At 32.4% G+C, this 21,524-nt stretch overlaps 1 protein-coding gene across 1 annotated transcript; it reads right to left on the minus strand.

The window, feature by feature from the left end:
• Positions 1–4,724: 4,724 nt before the first annotated feature.
• LOC143048700 (uncharacterized) lies at positions 4,725–21,524 on the minus strand. The gene is made up of 8 exons (XM_076222514.1): positions 21,334–21,524; positions 16,943–17,315; positions 15,837–16,499; positions 12,915–13,036; positions 11,312–11,468; positions 10,279–10,401; positions 8,745–8,849; positions 4,725–7,373 (listed from the first exon to the last, which is right to left on the minus strand). Exons 2-8 carry the CDS (start codon positions 17,247–17,249, stop codon positions 4,810–4,812), a joined length of 4,041 nt encoding a protein of 1,346 aa, XP_076078629.1. The 5' UTR covers positions 17,250–17,315; positions 21,334–21,524; the 3' UTR covers positions 4,725–4,809.

Consider the following 21,524-nt stretch of genomic DNA (forward strand, 5'->3'; position numbering starts at 1 on the left):
ACAAATTGAATGACAACAGACCACATAAACCACCAACATTCGCCTCTACTGAGTAAATATACAAACAAACAACAATGAAAAAAATGAGGTTCAGTTAATTAAAAAAGGAAGTGTTGTTTTGATTGCGCACAAACCCAACCATTACCAATATAATCCGTGCGTTTCTGATGAAAAACAAATAATAAAAAAGAACTGTTTATATACCCTAGAACTGTCATTTCAATGGAATATATTATATGTCTGTAGTCTGAATGAAATCAAAAGATATCCAGTGCCCATCGTTTGAATTGAACCACATGATATCATTCTCTGAATGTTTGAATAAAATCAAATGATATCATTCTCCGAGCGTTTGAAGTGAATCAAAAGATATCATTCTCCGAAAGTTTGAATGAAATCAAAAGATATAATATGTCTGTCATTTGAATGGAATCAAATGATAGCATGTGCCAATAGTTTGCATGAAATCTAATGATATCCTTTATCCGTCGTTCTGGGTTGTTGGCTTTTGACTGTTGTATAAGACTCTTGTTGATTTTTGCCATTGATTATGTTTGACCTTGTTTTGACATGTCACTGCAGTAATCGTCTTGATCTCATTTTTCTGTAAGTTAATATCATGTGTTATAGTAATTAAATTTACAATATAATACTATGGCCTACAAACATTTTGTCGTTTTAAATCACGGTTTTTGTGTCAATTGTCAGTGGCGTAGACACATAACATCAAAATAACAGTTTATAAATTTTGAAAAATTGAAGCGCTTGTTCTATATTAATCTTTATTATTAGCGCTACAAACCTACCAATCGAAAGCTAGGGAAGTATAGATATATTAACGAGCTGTATGGTCAAAAGGGGCAGAATCAGAAAAGCCAAAATATTTTACAATGTCACTATACATACCTTCGTCTTGACTAAGTATACGATCAGGATCACAAATCCACGAGGCTTTACAGTTCCGTCCACAGTAGTCCAGTTGTATATCATTTTGGGGATTCGGAAAATTGTACTTATTCCATTGTGATACATTAGGCTTGCTTCCGCAGTTTGAATGATTCCCTATTGGTGATGTGTATATGTGTTCCGAACAAACATATTCATTGTTAAGTTGGGTAAAAATAATTGCAATGCTCCAGCATATGAACACTTTCGGTAATGTATTAAACATGGTTAAAAGTTTTAATTTATGTTTTTGATAATTATAAATAAAGATAAAACATTTCAATTAGGTGTTGAGTTGGTAACTGTTCACTTTTATGTTCCGAAAATAGAATTACAAGAACAATATATCAAAATTAAATCGGTGTGCAATATCTAAATCAATTGAAAAGATTATTTTACTTCTTAAATTTCAAATACTTTTAGACCACATTAAACTCCGTTGAACGTTTCTTTCTACACAGTTAAGCATAAACAATAAGACATAGTATAAAGACATATCAATACAAATTCTTTCTTTTGTAAAGATATGACAACCGGTTTAATTATAAAGTATAGTATTCGTGTTTAAAATCGTGTTTAAAATCTTTGATATAAAACATGGGTCATTGAAAAACTAAGCATTGCAGTAATTAAAGGGAAAATAATCATTGCGATACCAGTATATCATTCTAAGGGGGATAACTCAAGAAAACCTGGGTAGAAATTGGTGTTTGGACAAGTTTAGTGTCGGGCGAGGGTATATATGTATGTAGGGGAGGGGGAGGGGGAGGAAATATGATAATAGAATCAGAACAGGAAAAAGGAATATGATCAACCTATCATAATTTCATCTGCGTTTTTAACTCATTTTTGTTCAATTTTTTTTTTTATTGTAGTTTAAGTTTTATTAGGTGAAATAAACAGTTAATCGGAATAACAATTTGTTTTTTTTAGTTTGAAAATAATTCATTTCTTTGGTGTCTTTAACGACACTTTCTTTTGACGCTTTAAAGACCACATTTCGATTTTGGTCAGTTTGCTAGAATCCGGTGAGCAACCTTTTAACTTAAAGAAAAACAATTTCAAAACATCCACCAATTTATACTTATTTTTCGACAAAGTAACGCCACAAACATACTGAACTGCCAGCAAAATTATAACGGAAAGTCCCCAATTTTAATCAAGCGAACTATCATATTCCTGACTTGGTACAAATGCAATACCAAAAATTGTCCGTAAAAATATAATTTGTATGCTATATTTGACGATACCGTCCCCTTACATAAAAAAATGTTTTATTGTACCCTCGATTAAAATTTAAAATTGTTTAAATTATTTTTTTTAATTCATAAATTTTTCTTATAATTTCTTGAGCTCTGTGCGATACATATACAAGAATGACTTAAGAGTATTCTTCGCAGGAAATACTGACACGGAAAAGATTGATTGCTTGATTTACTGCTGTGAAAGCGCAGAGGGTCTACGTATAAAGTATACCGGGAAGAAGTTTACATTATTGGAAGTTTATCAAAGTGGATGGACAGAATTGACGATCGGGAAACTCCGAAAATTAGGCCGTGAAACATATTATTAAAAATTAAGAGTTGTAACACATTTTCTTAAACGAAGACACAGGAGTCGGAGTTCGCTTTTTTTTATTTTACTTTCCACTTACCCATCATGAGTCATCGGATTTATACTTATAATGACTGGACGACTATGCTGCTAACCTATAAATCCGAGATATTCTATGTAGTGTACATTTGATTCTGTAAAAATCTGTGTCTCATTTCTATGCCCGAAATACGCTTCAGGATTGAAAAGTAGAATATTTGTAGACGACAGAATTTTATGAGGAAGATCCACATTGCCTGAGATGGTAGTTAGATTAGCTACAGTATACGAGTTGATAATTTATGATCTGGAAATAGGATAATACTTTTCTGTTATATTCTTTTCTGTAACTGTCGTCGGTCATATATATATAATATATATACGTTGTGCTTCTTGGTATAAATTTTTTATTGTGTTCCTTTATTACAACTCTGGGTATAGTTATATTCATACAAAAGCAATGCATTTCCTCCTTTTCTTTTCCCCTATTATTATTATTTGGTTTTTTTATTATTACTATTATTATTGTAACTCTTCTTGAACACTTTATATCACCCGCAGATTTTGTTTAGTTTCATTTTGTTAAGAATTCAGTTTTCTATGTTGTGTTTTGTTAACTGTTGTTTGTCTGTTTGTCCTTTTCTTTTTTTAACGCGCGAAAGTCATGCATTTTGACATATGCATTGTATTATTCCTTTAGTATCTTTCGCGTCTTCTCTTCTTTTACATCTAAAAGGACGTTTGAAAACTATGGTTGAAACGAAATTGGTGGTTTTACTTTCCTTTGTGAATTTTTAATTCAAGTAGCAATATTCCAGCTCCGGTTGCATATGGAGTACACCGCCTCAATAAATAAATATGTCGAGGGTTGATACTATATAGTTTATCGATAGACAGGTGATGCTTAAGAGAAAGCTATTGAACCATTGGTTCCTTATGATAAAGTGGTTTTTATCCATCCGAAAGTTTTAGGGAACACCATCATGATTGTTGACTATCTAAAGAACCGGGAATAGAAAACAATCGGTAAAATAAAGGCCAGCCGACAAAATTACTTTCTAAAGATATAAGACAGCGAAATATCTTATCAGTCAATCAATTCGTGATGGTCAGCCGAAAAAATTATTCGACATTAGAAAATTCTTTCAATTAAACAAACAATGGATTATAACAGTTCAGGGACAGAATGGAGCATCATAAACGAAGAACAAACTATTTAATATAATTTTAAAGAATTTTGTTCATCGAATCGGTACTTATCACAAGACACAAATATTCAAAATGCTGAATACACAAATAAAATCATAGCCCAGTTTGATAACTGATTAAAGATTGTCTAGCGGTAAAGTTTGGAGCGGTAGTTTACTAACCTTTGACTAGGGAAATGGATGATTTAGTCTTTGATGCATGATTTTTTTATTCGTTGTTAATTACATTGAACTAGTTGTCATTAAATGCGAGTATCTCTGATCTGTACTTAGTGTCTTTTTGTTGCTGGGATGTACAAGTACCCGGCAACGTCTACTTGTATTTGTAGTACTTGTATACTTGTATACATCTGAGTAGTTAAGCCTTCTTTCAACTGATTTGTATAGTTCGTTCTTCGTACTGCTAACATGTTTAACACCACCATCTGCTATATGTATGTGCCTGTCCGAATTAGCCTGTAATTAAGTGGTTGTCGTTTGTTTATGTGTTACATATTTATTTTTCGTTCATTTTTTGTACATAAATTAGGCCAATAGTTTTCTCGTTTGAATTGTTTTACATTGTAATTTATCATTGTTTAAGGCCATACAGTGATCTATAGTTGTTAATTTCTTGTGTCAGTTGGTCTCTTGTGGAGAGTGGTCTCATTGGCAATCATAACCACATCTTCTTTTTTATATTGTTTGTTTAAGCAGATGTATTATTATTTCCCTCCGTTTTAGTTTGTTACCCCGATTTTGTTTTTTGTCCATGGATTTATGAGTTTTGAACAGCGGGATACTACTGTTGCCTTTATTTACAAGCAGTAGGTTTAGAAATTTCCATTTTCCTTCAGGTTTTCTGTTTATAATTATATCTCTTACAATTTTTATTAAATGTACATACTATATCTAAAGTCAGAGTATTCACATATATCATTCATTCAACTATAGAAATTCACTAAGCATTAGGCGTGACATGTAAATATTGACACCGTATGATAACAAGTTTTAATATGATTTAATGTCATCATTTAACAGGAACCAACATTTATAATATGTCACGATGTCAGTGAAGAATCCCTTAAAGGTCTTCATACTTTTCAAGTTTTTGATTCAAATTGTTTTCAAGTTTTTCCATTTCTCGCAGCTCTCTGGTATGACTTATCAATCCTATCTTATAAGCCAAAAGTTTTGAACGTGTTTCTAAGTCATTATTTTTGTCGTTGTAGTTTTGGATGCGACATTTGATATAGTTTATACAAGCTCTTCTTTGATATTTGTTAAGATTCGATTTTTCATTTCCTTTATCTTCTAATTTCGGAATAAATTCTCCAAAACAGCATTCTGCTGACGATATTTGACCTAGGGCAAAATATAAATCTCCAAGTGATATCATTAAACTTGGATAAGCTGTACTAGTTTTCATTTTTTGGATTTCTGCTGAAAGATTTTCTGCCCATTTCAAACCATCAGAGGAGAATTCTTTGTTCTTTTTCAATAACAATCGATATATTCTTGTTATCTGTTTTAACCAAAGCATTCTATTATAATCATTTTCTTCTGTGCTCATCTTAAGTATGCCGAACTCCATGTAATGTTTTTTCTCATAAAATCTAGTTTCACAAATTGCAAGATTTTGTTTTAAAACCTCAGAGATAGGTTCATTGAATGCAAGTGTTGGATCCATCGTTGACTGGATAACGCTTCTCTCTATGAGCATAGTTGACAAAATATTAAATGTTTTAAGATTACTGTACGTGTCTGTAGGGTGTCGAATAGTGCAACTTACAAATTCATCGTTGATGCTTTGCTCTCCCATAACTTGTGGTAACTCACTGGGTTTCTCTATTTGAGGATTTGTCATTTCACCTACCTGACTGTAACACATACATGTAGGTAATAGATGAGCAATGTATAAATACACACAATAGTATCTTGCTTCTTTATGTTGACTGCTTCCCGGCAGATAAAACATTCTTCTTCCACACGTATAAAGAACTGATTTGACAATTTCATACAGGAAAAAAAGTCCTAAAAAATCATCTGGTATCGCAAACCCTTCTTTACAAAGCTTTTTATATTCATCTTCCGTTAGTTTTGGTCCCATTTCAAGATTCTTTTTTCCTAGCTTTCTGCTCAATAGTTCGACATCAGCCATATTCCGGTTTTTATACAGCAAAAAGTGTTTGGCAACATTTTCTACTAACTTCATTTGATCTTTATTTTGAATGAAAGACAAAATCGCTTCACATATAGGCAACGATAATTTTTCTGCAATCTTTTTCATAGCTTCAATATCAGTTATATTTTCGCATGACAGATGAATTTCTTCATCAAATTTGTCTTCATTTATACTAAGCATCTGAAACAAAAGGTATTTGGCTTTTTCAAAATACTTATTTGAAGACGTGCACGTCTCACTGAAATTCGATGTAAATCCCACGAGATCATTCATGTAGATCATCTTTAGAACTAGTTCAGTATTGGTAATACACCAGTTTGAGGTTGAACTTGCAATTTTGGCATTGATGTACTCATTCAAATGAATAATAACGGAACGAGCATGAGGTAAAAGTAAGGTATGATGTTGGAGGCTGAATCGGCTAACATTATCTTTATCCATTAATAAGAAAAAAGACCCTAGTAATTTTTGCAAGAGATCCTCTTTTGAGCAATGGATGTATGTTCCTCTGTAGTCGCAATAAATTTCCAAAGCGAACACGACCACGTCATGGGTACTTAATAAGCGACGATCATACATGCCATCATCTTCACCCTCAATTGTTGCAAATGAACAGTTTTCCACTACGTAGAGTAGATCATCAGTATCCATTCTGGAGTTCTGAACATTGATATTTGAGAAAATTGTTACTGGAATTTTTTCAACCTGCACATATTGTAGCATCAAACACATTTCAAATATTTCTTCTTTGTTATCCTCTTGATATTTTTGATGTATTTCATGTAAAATGCTGACTAAAAGCGAAAATATTTTAAACTTCACTTTACTCTTGACAGCACGGCTTTCTTCGACTTTCAAAATATCCGATGGAAGTTTCAGTCGTTCAATGATACCACCAATTTTCAATCGTGCATATTTCATGTAGGTTCGAACAATTTGTAGTGCTTTTGGATTGCAGCTCAACTTTCGTGAAAGAATACAAGATCCTTCTTTTTCATCTGGTGTCAGTGTTTTCCCCTCTCTTATAAAATCTAACGCCTCTTCTTCTGTGAAGCCTTTAATATCAATTATAAGTACTTCGTCATCTGGCTCAAAAGCAAGAACTGTTGTAACGATACATTTAATGTTGAATGTTTGTATGCATTTCTGTAAAATAATATCAAGAATGTCTCGGGTCATGTCTTTAACGTCATCAAACAGAAAAATGTGACTTCTATCGTGCCTATCATTTTTCACAGTTTCTACTATAACTGCAAATAACTCATCTATGACTTCATCTTGAAACTCCTCGTCTCGCTTTGGTGGTACTTTACGAATATAAAGATAAGGGAAAATATCACGCACTGATTTCTCAAGTGAGGACTTGTCTGTGCATTTGAAATTCCATGTGTCCACTACAGTTGCTTTTGAAGCATTGTAACAATATCTAAGTGCTAGTTCCGATTTTCCCGACCCAATTATGCCTGAAAAAGAAAGAGACAATTGTTATTCAAATACATATTAACTGTTAACTTCCCTGTATTGCATATACAAAGTATGCTTACAAAATTGCAATTTAATATTTTGAAACACAAAATAAAAGAAAGTTAAAACATTCCACATTTTTTGGGTATTATATGTATAACAGTAAGCAAGTTTAGAAATTATATGAACTTATAATTGCCTTGATATAAAAACTTTTCTAGAAAACAGTATCATTTTTCAGAAATTTTGTGAACTATCAGACTTAAAATCTCTCGACTGTTTTACCGTAAAATGTAAAATGACCAAAATATCGAACTCCGAAGAAAACATTTAAACTGACTGTCGGCATTCCAATGGTAACAAACTGTGCCCCTCTACTTGCCGACTGGTTTCTTTAATATTATGAGGCTGACTTCATGCAGGAACTTCTTAGGAAGAAAGACAAGAAGTTAGCAATATCCTTTAACTTTGCTTTCCGCTATATAGATGATGTTCTTTCACTAAATAATTCAAAATTTGGTGACTATGTGGAACGCATCTATCCCATCGAACTAGAGATAAAGAATACTACAGATACAGTTAAGTCGGCCTTATATCTTGACTTAAACCTCGAAATTGACAATGAGGGTCGGTTGAAAACAAAACTTTATGACAAAAGAGATGATTTCAGCTTTCCAATTGTGAACTTTCCATTTCTAAGTAGCAACATTCCTGCAGCACCTGCATACGGGGTATATATTTCCCAATTGATACGATATTCCCGTGCTTACATTTCCTATCATGATTTTCTTGATAGAGGGTTGCTGCTCACAAGGAAGCTTTTTAACCAAGAGTTCCAAATGGTGAAGTTGAAATCATCCCTTCGTAAATTTTACGGACGCCATCACGAGTTGGTGACCGTTATGGATTAACCGTTTCACAAATTATATCGGATATGTTCATTTCGTCGTAACTACAATCCCCTTCCCTTTCATGAATGTGACCTACCGAATTAGACTATTTACCGGATTTGTTATCCCATAAGCAACACGACGGGTGCCACATGTGGAGCAGGATCTGCTTACCCTTCCGGAGCACCTAATTTCATCCCTAGTTTTTGGTGGGGTTCGTGTTGTTTATTCTTTAGTTTTCTATGTTGTGTCATGTGTACTATTGATTGTCTGTTTGCCTTTTTCATTTTTAGCCATGGCGTTGTCAGTTTATTGTAGATTTATGAGTTTGACTGTTCCTTTGGTATCTTTCGTCCCTCTTTTAAAGTGTCTAAATCGTGAAAAGACAGACTTTTTTTTATTCAAGTTTTTTTATAACATATGCATGTACAATACATGCTATTCTTTAATATTTTCTGTGTTTCAATGATACCAGCTCACCTTTGAGAACAACACACTTCTTTCTGGTCATACACTCATTTAATTCGTTACTTTTTTTAGTGAAGATAGGATTTTGCACTAGCTGCCTTTCTGTTATATTTGTAACTGTAAATTTTAAGACAATATTAACAGATTTTTGCATGACTCAGTTTTATTTCCTTCAACAATAACTAAGCTTACTTAAAAGATAATAATATACAGGAACTCCGAATCGGTATGCACAGTTATCACATCCTTTTTTAAACCATCTTTAGATATTCTATTTAACTAATAGTTGTTAACAATGCCCCTTAGTGTTACAACAAATATAGGAAGGTTCATTCATACATCATTTTCACCGATAAAATTTGCGGATTTCATTAGCAAACTTCTTATACTTATATATAGCATTATGTGTTAGTTTTAATTTACATAGATATTCTACACACATGTATACTTTTCGGTGGCCTATCACCTGAGATACATTGAAAAAATAAACGTATATTTGACGGTCTTTTGTTTAGCTTTCAGTTTCCGATTTAAAAAAAACAAAAGTAAAATCATTGATTCTAATCTTTTGGATCGAAAGTTCAGTATATATGAATGTATTACAAAAGTGTTTTGATAAGATAAGATAATATACAAGCATTCGATTACATCAAACATACTAAATAATATAACATATCTGGCATTTTAACAAAAATCAAAAAAAGTATCAGTTCTAGTTGAGAATTTTCCTTTTTTCATTTCAATGTGGGTTTTTTTTATATTGTGGTACTAAGTCATCCCAATGTTAACAAAAGACATATAGAAACGTTTCTAAAAAATGAATTTTCAGATGATATAAAATTTTTGTTTCAATTTCATTATTCATGACTGACGTCATATTCACATATTTAGTTCTCCTATCTGATAAATAAAAAGTATTTATAAATAACAGCACACAATAGTATATCATATTCAACATCTTCAATCTTATATCCTTTTACAAGATTGTTAAGACAAAAAAATCATGTTGCCCAGTATCGAAATACGTAAATATTTTGTGTAATAATTTCCAAACGTTTTTAACCCATTTGCATTTAAAAAAATAATGATTTGAAAGATAACTCACAGTTTTAACTGTTTTCCTACCACATGAATTATGGTTCATAGCTAAAATAGTTTGCAGTAGTTTCCATCTAAACTTGTTCAATTTATTATCTTTTAAATTTCCAAACTGATTGTCTATATTAAGTGTTTCATATTTTTTTGTAAAGGTCGAAATAAATACCAAGATTTTTTGTTAAATTTCTATAGATGCAAGAGTAAGTGTATATCATTTATTTCAATTAAAGCGACAGTAGTTGACTGATGTTAACATCTTAAAAATGAAATAGGAAAAAAACAAATCTAGGAAGCAAACAGAAACCGATGGAATGATATGAACAACTGGAGCGAAACTTTAAAGTTATTAAATTAAATAAATTATCACGAGTTTTTTCTTCTTAAAACTCTGATAAATTAATAAGGATGAAATATTGCCATATACCATAAAATCATAACAATAAGCCACCTGTAGTAATTGCCTTCTGTTCTTGTTTGTCGTCAGAACTGATGGGTTTTTCACCTTTGCCTTTGTGAATTGCATCCAACTTTTCGCTTATTTGTTGTATATCTGCTTTTGTCGCTGGGCATTCTACAAGCAAATATAACAAAAGCAGAGTTAAATACATTAAAACATATAAATAATTGATGTATAGCTACTTGATAAGGGTAAGATTTATCAAGTTCAAAAGTACAAAAATAAATCAATAAATGAATGAGATGAATAATTAAAAGTAGCAGAGACCTTGATGAAAAGTCCGTTGTCTCAAAAGCATAAAGTAGAGAAAACACATTTGACAACTTGGACCATAGGACAAGTTTGACGATAGATTTTGGGAGCAAAATATTGCGCTGCAGGTCTGACTCTTTTTTTTTAATTGCTTTAAATTTTCAATATAATGAATCAAAATGAAATCATATGACCTACTTTCCCATTTTGAACAGATGTAACAAACTAGTCAAAACATTTACTATATTTTATCATAGGCAAAGACATCATTCTGAAATAAAAATCAGTATTGAACTCACATATACCACAGAGAGGTTGACATAATGACTACATAGTCTACAAAAGTTGATGCAGCAAAATAGTCTATCGACTTGTTACTATGGAAAAACATACCATGAGGACCTTTAACATCAAAGTATGGTACTCATGAAAACAATTATATATAATATAAAATTAACTGATAAACACATCTATGAAGTACGAAAAACTGCTATTTCTTTCTTGTGTACACGTGCATGTTGTCCATATTCAAGACTATAAAATTCTTTATCGGTGTTGTCCGTAATAAACAAATATCTTTTGACGAGAACATTCCCTGAAATGTGGTTTTGATATCAAGGTTGTATAGACGTCCTAACAATTTTAGGTAGTTTACAAAATAACTAATTCTGCTTATGAATTTTGCAAAATGAATGAATTTTATGAAATCTCTGTTTTTTGCAAATTATGTATAATATTTATATATATAAATACGGGAACCGTGGCAATATACCTTTGTATGATTTTATAAAATCATGTTTCCAATGTAATATGTCCATATATTGTAAAACATTTCCATCATCGTCTGTATAGAATGACTCCGGAATTGTCGTGAACACACCTCCAGGCATTTCAGCAACTGACACAATGATGACTCTAAGTCGTTTTTCCTGAAAGATGAACAGCTAATATAGTATGTTTAAACATCAATAAAATTTCATATCAAGCAGCTAACAATTATGCAGTATATTTTATACAAATAGTGTGTAAATCTTGTTCTTTAATTTTCATATTTATATGCCTGAGATGCTTTCAGTCAACTTCTTAGGAATTTTTTTTGAAGTTTCATTTTTTTTTAAAACGACGAGTCGCTTCTAAACAATCATTGACGTAACACGAAACTTCCTGTTAAACTGTCCTGGTTTTTTAAGGCCATTCATTTTATACTCGTCCTTGGTCTTATATGAAATTCTTTAGAGTTCAGTAAGATAATAAGAATGCATCTCATACCAAATATTTTTTTTGGTAAAATGCATTGAACTTGAGACACTTGAATCCCTTTTTGGAGATATACTTATATATATTTATAGTGATTCGACAACAGTTACTTTTATTCTTTCTATTCCTTTACAAAACGTTGACCAAAAGTATTGCTTAAATCGTTCAAGACATTTCTGATATAAACCTTTGGTATACATTCCATAAAAATCCCACACGATGTGTAAGCTAACGACAATTTTACATTCACAAGGAATAAAATACTTGATACCTGATACGACCGCAAAAGTCAAACCCTCAACAGTTGAGGCAAAGTTGGACACAATATTCAAGCATGTCTGAATTTGGATTGTGATCAAATTTTTACATAAAATAGGTTTCTGACACAAAATAAATGTGGTAAAAGATCTTACAAATCTATTGAAATTTGAAAATGTTTGAAAAAAATATATGAACCCCTTAAAAATATTTAGGGAAAATCTTTTTGACCCCCCCCCCCCTCCTTTTTGGAGAAATTATCCCCAAGAACAGTCCCATCCTTCCCTTTGTAGTATGGAACCTTGTAGTACATTTTTAGAGAGATCCTAACACTGAAACACAAGTAATTGTCTTGGAACTTGAAAAATGCTTATTTTTGGCACCATTATTCCTGCATTTTTGGGGCAATAACCCCAAACTCAATTCCAGCCTTCCCTTTGTGATATGGTACAATGTTAGTCAAAGAGATCCATACAATTAAACACAAGTTTATGTCCGTCAAAATGCTTGTTTTTGGTCCCTACTTTCTAAACTATTGGTACTATTACCCCTAAAATCAATCCCAACCTTTTTTTTTGTGGTTTTGAACCTTTTTGTAAAATTTCATAGAGAATCATACGCTTAAACTTAAGTTATTGTCCGGAAACCAAATATGTCTTTGGACGACGACGCAGACGCAAACAACGAAGACGACACCATAGTATTATACGAACCCAAAATATATTTACTGTCGTATAAAAAACTTCATTACTATTATTATCTTAGACATCGCAAATGTGTATAACCTTTGATAAAAATGTCATTCAAAATAGTTGACTAGAAATTTGAAATTGATTTACACAATATGTTGACCAACTAACCTGAGATACCTCTGACATCTGATAAATTTCTTCAAACCATATATCCCAATGTTTACCTTTCTCCATTGGCAATGGACTGTTTATCCACTGCATTTTTCTGATCCTTTCTTCCAACGAGTTAGCTGTTACATATAGTTACTTAGTGTAAGTTCATTCATAATATAACATATTCGATGGATTTTACCAATAGCATTTAAATAATAAACAAATGTTTTAAATTACCTATAACTTAAAAACAAAATGACGTATAACTAAACCAGATGTAAAAAAGAACCACTACTTAATTACGTGTATACAATATCAACTCTCAAACATAAAAGGCTATAGTTATACTTAGTCTGAAGCAAGTGTGTTTGATATCCTGCCTTTGTATAGTGGGTGGTACATAGTTCGTCCGTCTGTTCGTTTCTCCATCCGTTCGTTTGTCTGTTCGTATGTTAGGGTTTTAGTTCGTATGACATGAATTTCGTCATATCTGCATTACAGTACACATTCGTAATTGTTTATCGACAATGCAAAAGATTGGAATGACTTTTGTGAGCTTTGGCTTTAGTTAAATGCCCTTTGGTTTCTTTCATTCCTTTCAGTAGAAATGAATTTGGAAGGCGAAGAATTGTTTTTGTGAAATGCACGAAATATATTGTAAACAAAACATATTATGATGATGAGAAACTTTGCAGCAAATCTATGTGATTTTAAATGGCATCTTATATTGGTTTATTTGCCCTAAAAAGAGTCTGAAATCTTATATCTTAAATTATATTTAAAAGGGCATTAAATTATGTCATTTAGAGAGACAAATAATAATTTGCAATTAACAGTCAGTTTGGTTCAAGTTTGTTAAAATAAAGTAAAAAAACAACAGCACTTAAGTAATATTGTCTGGTAAAACAATAATTCAACCTCATTAAAAAACCGTAATCATACTATATTTGATTATGACCTTAACTGAAGACGGGTTCCGAATGACTTCAGCATTTTCAGTTTTTTATGAAAAAGAATTTTGAGGCTCAAAGGAGCCTGTGTCGCTCACCTGATATTTTTTTTACAATTGATACATGAACTAATGAAACCCTTATACTTTTGCTTTTGTTTCAGAAGACTTTTGTAAAAGATTACAACAATTTATGAAAAATTGTTAAAAGATTACTTCAAAGGGCAACATCTCATTATGGGATCAATTGACCATTATGGTAATGTTGACTTAGTTGTATATCTTACTGTGCTATTTACAGTTTAATTCTATCTATAATGTTGCAAGATAATAACCAAAAACTGCAAAATTTCCTTCAAATTAACAGTGCAAGAACAGTAACCAAACAACAGGTTGTATGATTCATCTGAAAATTTTAGAACTGATAGAACTTAACCTGATGAACATTTGTACCGCTGATCCAATCTGCTCTAAATGCTTTATATTCAGAGATATAAGCAAAAAAACTGCATTTTACCCCTATGTTCTCTTTTTATCCATGTCGGCTATGTTAGTCGGCAGGTAGGATCTTCTGACACATTTTTTTAAACTAGATACCTCAATGATGATTTTGACTCAGTAGTTTCAGAGAAGACGATTTTGTATATGATAACAAAAATTTACGAAAATTTGTGAAAAATTTACTCCTAAAGGGGTCAATTGACAATTTTGGTAATTTTATTTATTTGTAGATCTTACTTTGCTGTACATTATTGCGGTTTACAGTTTGTCTCTTGTATAGTCATTTTCAAGATAACAACCAAAAACTGCAAAACTTCCTACAAATTACCAATTTAGGGGCAGCAGATCTTTTACACCTGTTTTATGTTTAGCCATGGCGGTCATCTTGGTAGGCGGACCGAGTCATCAAACACATGTTTTAAACTGCATACCCCAATGAAGATTGTGGTCAAGTATGGTTGAATTTGGCTCAGTAGTTTCAGAGAAGATTTTTGTGAAAGTATTCAGACGACGCTCACTAAGCTCATGCAGAACTCTTCATTCACTGTTTATGATGTATATTTTGTACAGAAATGTGAATAAAACACAACTTGAAGTCTGGAGCTGGCATGTCAGTTAACTGCTAGTAGTCTGTTGTTATTTATGTATTATTGTCATTTTGTTTATTTTCTTTGGTTACATCTTCTGACATCAGACTCGGACTTCTCTTGAACTGAATTTTAATGTGTGTATTGTTATGCGTTTACTTTTCTACATTGGTTAGAGGTAATGGGGGAGGGTTGAGATCTCACAAACATGTTTAACCCCGCCCCATTTTTGCGCCTGTCCCAAGTCAGGAGCCTCTGGCCTTTGTTAGTCTTGTATTATTTTAACTTTAGTTTCTTGTGTACAATTTGGAAATTAGTATGGCGTTCATTATCACTGGACTAGTATATATTTGTTTAGGGGCCAGCTGAAGGACGCCTCCGGGTGCGAGAATTTCTCGCTACATTGAAGACCTGTTGGTGGCCCTCTGCTGATGTTTTTTATTTGGTCGGGTTGTTGTCTCTTTGACACATTCCCCATTTCCATTCTCAATTTTATTTACTTCCTTTGAAAATATAAATATGATTTTAAGTTCGATATTGCATTATCCATGTTATTAGATCTGCCCATATATCAACAAAGATTAAATGGATGCACACATGGAGCTAACCATTCTTATGTGGCAATGTGAATGCATAATTATAAATGTATACGACATTTTGGTTTTAATTTCACCTTGGTTTATGCACTTCAAACGTATACAAATCATATAAATCGAAGGGGAGATATAATTACTGATGGAATACTTCAGTTAGATTGCTGCGGAGAAGTTGGGCACAGTTGATATAAATATATAAATTTGAAAAATTTGTTATATCATTATTTTTCCCTGGATTTGGTTAATTTTCTTATATAGTACCAGTTAATGTTATCCCAATATTTTGTATTTAGTTGATAATTACCTATTGTACTTTCATCGGTATTTGAAATATCTACGCCTACAACTGAAGCATGCTTATCTTCTATTCCAAAGTATATAGATCCTCCTTTATGGTTAGCAAATGCTGAAATATATTTTGATGCCATATCAACTAGGGTCCTTGGGATGTTTTTCCCAGTTATTGCCTTGAACTGAACATCTACATCCTCTCTCCTCAGATCTTTAACAGTTTGATTGAGGATAAATTTGTTATCGTGACTAAAGGGAAGCTCTCCAAAATGTTTATTTTGAGTTAAGATTTCAATAGCCTTCTCGTTTTTCACTTGGTCGACTGACGAGACAGCAGGGAAATATAAATGCGTATCCAATGAGCATAACAGTTTTGCTGGACGTATTTGTAGGGTGATATACGTCGAGTTACAGTTGCTGGACTTATCGAGCTGTATTAAATCAGTTGGAGTATCAAGAAAATAGGATTTCATTTTTTTCTCCAGTCTGTCATACCATTCATCAAAGTCTTTAGTTTCGGCAGTTTTAAAATGTTTATTCTCCAATTTAATTGCAATCGGTTTCTGTGAATTTAGACATGCACATACTAACTGTAAGATGGCATCTACTTCCTTCGGTATTTTGTTTTTGATATTAATGCTTATCGATTGGTAGACATTCCGACTTTCAACATTATCTGTAACAAAAATGTATTCAAATACTAGTATATGTACCAGTAAACTTAAAAGATTTAGTGAGTCATACATAACACTGTAAGTAAGTCCATGCCTCTCAATCACAACCCTATTTGTTCAAAACTATTAAATAATATATTGCAAATCGAGTAATATATTATATGTTTAAACGAATAATAATTATATTGAATGTCTACTACATGACACTTGAATATTGTTCCCTAAATGTTGGTCTAAATTGAAAGTTAACGTTAAATGTTGTTGCATGATTTGATGTTAAACCAATGACATTGATTAATGCAGTTGAATTTAAAATTAACTAGATTTGGTGAGATTTTATCTGAATTTAATGCGATCCTTATCTGATGAAACATTAGTATGGGCTGAGTTATCGTTCGTTTTAACTGATGGTTACATGATAGTTTCCTATAGAATATATACTAACCTGACCCTGTTTTTAACGCTTTTGCTTTTTCAGTTTTTGAAAATTTTGAAGAAGAACCACGTCTATCATCGTTTCCAATACTTGTGCCAATTCCTCCAGCACCAGGAAGACAGGCATAATCATCTATCGAAACATCTGAAAGGCTAGAGCCCTCGTCACATAAAACTTTTACACTTTTTCCAAGTTTTATATTTTTCACTGGTTTCTCCTTGTTGTCAGGACTAATTGCTTGAAAATTGTCAATATCATCTGATGATCCAGCATTTTCTACGTCTTGTTGAGCGTGAGCCCCTTCTATGGAATCCATCGAATGTTGACTGGTGTTGATTGCGATTTTCAAATCCTGAAGAAAAAACACCTACAACCTTGGAACCTACAGAGAATAAAAATGGTGTTGCTACTTATATTTAAGAAAACAAATCATGCAAGAGATAGATTTGATGAAAATGTGCACATGGCCTGGGCTATTATACTTTAATTTTTACGCAGAAACGAACTATATGATAACAACTGACATTTTCCTACCTTTTTACAGGACATTTTAAGAAAATGGTGGGTTGAACCTGGTTTTGTGGATAGCCAAACCTCGCACTTTTATGGTACTTTTAAAACTTTTAACAATACAAATCGTCACCAGATCGGTCGGAATAAATTCATCCTTTCTCAGTTTATGACAATGAGTATATTTGAAAACTAAGATGTGATATGATTGTAAATGAGACAATTATCCACCATATACCATATACCATAATTTACGCGGGTATAATCAGCTAGTAAGTATATGGCAATGTGCGTTTAAGTTAAACGCAAACATAAATTATGCCTATCAATTGTTGCTCAATTATATCAAGAACTGATTGTTTTATCTGTGTGTTTCAAGAAATATTTTATCAGCTAAATATTTTGTCATATCAGTTTTTTATACAGACTTATTGCTGGAAATGTTTTTCAAATATTTGTTCATCTAAATTCATGCTTCATCGTTCACAGAAAATTAGGGGATGAAAAGTATGTGCTAAACATTGCTTTAAATATTTTTTTAAAAACACCCTCGCGAGGAGCATTCCAAACTCATAATTCGAAGTAAAACTGACAACACCAATAAACTAGAGGCTCTAAAGAGCCTGTGTCGCTCACCTTGGTCTTGTGCATATTAAATAATGGACACGGATAAATTCATGACATAATTGTGTTTTGGTGATAGTGATGTGTTTGTAGATCTTACTTTACTGAACATTCTTGTTGCTACAAATATCTCTGTCTATAATGAACTTGGCCCAGTAATTACAGTGGAAAATATTTTCTACAAATTTACAAAAATTTATGACAAATGTTAAAAATTAGCTATAAAGGGCAATTACTCCTTAAGGGGTCAATTGACTATTTTGGTCATGTAAACTTATTTGTAGATCTTATTTTGCTGAACGTTATTGCTGTATACAGTTTATCTCTATCTATAATAATATTCAAGATAATGACAAAAAACGGCAAAATTTCCTTAAAATTACCAATTCAGGACAGTAACCTAACAACGGGTTGTCCGATCCATGTGAAAACATCAGGGCAGATAGATCTTGACCTGATAAACAATTAAACCCTGTCAGATTTTCTCTTAATGCTTTGGTTTTTGAGTTATAAGCCAAAAACTGCATTTTACCCCTATGTTCTATTATTAGCCGTAGCACTTTTTGGTTGATTGGCCAGGTCACGCCACACATTTTTTAAACAAATTACCCCAATGATGATTGTGGCAAAGCTTAGTTTAATTTGGCCCAGTAGTTTTAGAGAAGAAGATTTTTGTAAAAGATTACTAAGATTTACGAAAAATGGTTAAAAATTTACTATAAAGGTCAATAACTCCTAAAGGGGTCAACTGACCATTTTTGTCATGTTAACTTATTTGTAAATCTTACTTTGCTGAACATTATTGCTGTTTACAGTTTATCTCTATCTATAATAATATTCAAGATAATAGCCATAACAGCAAAAATTCCCTAAAATTACCAGTTCAGGGGCAGCAACCCAATAACGGGTTGTCGGATTCATCTGAAAATTTGAGGGCAGATAGATCTTGACCTGATAAACAATTTTACCCCATGTCAGATTTGCTCTAAATGCTTTGGTTTTTGAGTTATAAGCCAAAAACTGCATTTTACCCCTATGTTCTATTTTTAGCCATGGCGGTCATCTTGGTTGGTTGGCCGGGTCACGCCACACATTTTTTAAACCTGATACCCCAATGATGATTGTGGCCAAGTTTGGTTTAATTTGGCCCAGTAGTTTCAGAGTAGAAGATTTTTGTAAAAGTTAACGACGACGGACGATAACGGACGACGGACGACGACGGACGACGGACGACGACGGACGACGGACGACGACGGACGACGGACGACGGACGACGACGACGACGGACGCCGGACGCCAAGTGATGGGAAAAGCTCACTTGGCCCTTCGGGCCAGGTGAGCTAAAAAGACGATCTGATCCGCAAATCAATACATATTTCCATTTCCATTCTCAAGTTTATATAGAAAATTAAAGAATTACCAACAACGGTGTCTTACAAACTATGAGCGTGTAGCAACAGCGATAGTTTGGAAATAAACTGTACCAAAACCAGAAGCACTTGTACACAATAGGTGAAGTAAAAACTATGATTATCATTCTTACAATTCTTAACATTTATCTTTCTACAGTTAAAAAATGGAATTGTATGAATGAATTTGACTTAAATTTACCATGACATACATTGGGGGCATTTCTTTTTAACACAAACCAAAAAAAAAAACAGTTCAGCGAGCACACGTTGAGATCATTTGTTTCTTACATACATATCGATGAGAATGCTGCAAGTTTACATTGGACGTGAAGCAACTTATTTGTATTTCAATACAGCCCTCATCACATGAAATAAGTTTTATATATTAGCTTATCTGTATTTGACATAACTTTTAGGAATTTTTTATTCTCACTGCTCTTCAATTTCGTACTTTATTTGGCCATTTAAAATTTTTTGTATTGGAGCGTTATATCACTGCTGAGTCTTTTGTAGATGAATCGCGCGTCTGGTGTAAATACAAAATTCAATCCTGGTATCTATGATGAGTTTGTTTACAACCACTTGGTCGATGCCACTGTTGGTAGAGTTTTAATTCCCCGAGGGTATCACCAGCCCAGTAGTCAGCATTTCTGTGCTGACATGAATAATCATTTAATAATATGGTCATATTTATAAATTAACTGTTAACAAAACTGATTTTTTGAAATACTAAGGCTTTTCTTCCTCAGGAATAGATTACCTCAGCTGTACTTGGCAAAACTTTTAGGAATTTTGGTCCTCAATGCTCTTCAACGACTTCAACTTCGTACTTTATTTGGCCTTTTTTATCTTTTTTTATTTGAGCGTCACTGATAAGTCTTTTGTAGACGAAACGCGCGTGTGGCGTAAATACAAAATTTAATCCAGCTGGTATCTATGATAAATTTATTGTAGACGAAACGCGCGTCTGGCGCATTTACAAAATTCTAGTCCTTGTATCTATGATGAGTTTGTTTCAATTGTTTCTTTTTCTGGGTGTTTAAGACTCATTTTTATCAAACTGTCTTAAGGAGGCTTGAGGGTATAAAAATTTCAGAAAAAAAATAAATATTTGTTTTTTATTTCAAATTTTATTTGTTACCTTTTGTAGTTGTTACTTATCATATGGTACAAAAATCATTCAAAACAAACAATTCGTGTTGGCCCCAGATGACTTTTAAAATGTATACATCATTGAAAAAGTTCTAAATTATCTCCCTTTGGTGGAAAAATGCCATTTTTTGGCTTTAAAATTGAAATATCTTTTTTAACTCATCGGTGACCTATATTTTTTAATATAATTTCCATATAAGCTGTACTTAAACTAAATTATTGTAAAATTTGAGCGATTTCTGTAATAAATTTCTTTCTTTCTTTTCGATATTACCTTTATTTCTCCTATTACTTCAACAGAAAAAAAACACCTTTACAAAAATGTATGCTTCTTTCGAAGGCAGATTGTGAGCGCAAATGAACGGTGACCCCACTTTTTTATTTTTATTTTTTTGTTAACTATAAGATAAAGTTCATGTATAGAAAAATATAGAGAAATCCTATATAAATGATTTAGACCCGCGAACCCCCTTAAATGCTTTGAATTTTCCTAATTTTATTTACTTTTATGTTTATACTCTTACAATACCTGTAGTGAATAAATGGTGCCCCACTAGTCCGGCATATAGCAAGTTTATCGTTCAGACTGTGTACCGTATATATACACGCCCTCGAGGGTGTAGATCTATCTATATGCATAAATCAATAGCATGCTACAAACTATACCATAAATAGAGCTAAACAATGAATCAGTTAAATTACCTTCTGTGATCCCTACATACTATATCCGAAGTCTCGTATAAACGTGGGAGTTAGAGAAAACATTCATAGTTTAACACTAGATTATAGGTATTTCGCAACCTGTTACACAACGATTATGATAAATGCATTACGTCACAATATTAAATCAATATAAAATATATTAAAGATGTAAATAAAATATTACACTGAAT

This window comes from Mytilus galloprovincialis, chromosome 10 (genome assembly GCF_965363235.1).
Source record: "Mytilus galloprovincialis chromosome 10, xbMytGall1.hap1.1, whole genome shotgun sequence".
In the NCBI taxonomy this organism is placed as follows: domain Eukaryota; kingdom Metazoa; phylum Mollusca; class Bivalvia; order Mytilida; family Mytilidae; genus Mytilus; species Mytilus galloprovincialis.

What these genes read in the sequence shown, in the direction of transcription:
- LOC143048700 (XM_076222514.1), bottom strand. Translation starts at nt 17,249, where the DNA reads ATGGATTCCATAGAAGGGGCTCACGCTCAACAAGACGTAGAAAATGCT. An exon ending in AGATGTCAGAGGTATCTCAG is followed by an intron (nt 11,469 to 12,914) that starts GTTAGTTGGTCA and finishes TTCATCTTTCAG; the next exon opens with GAAAAACGACTTAGAGTCAT. An exon ending in TTTTATAAAATCATACAAAG is followed by an intron (nt 10,402 to 11,311) that starts GTATATTGCCAC and finishes ATTTGCTTGTAG; the next exon opens with AATGCCCAGCGACAAAAGCA.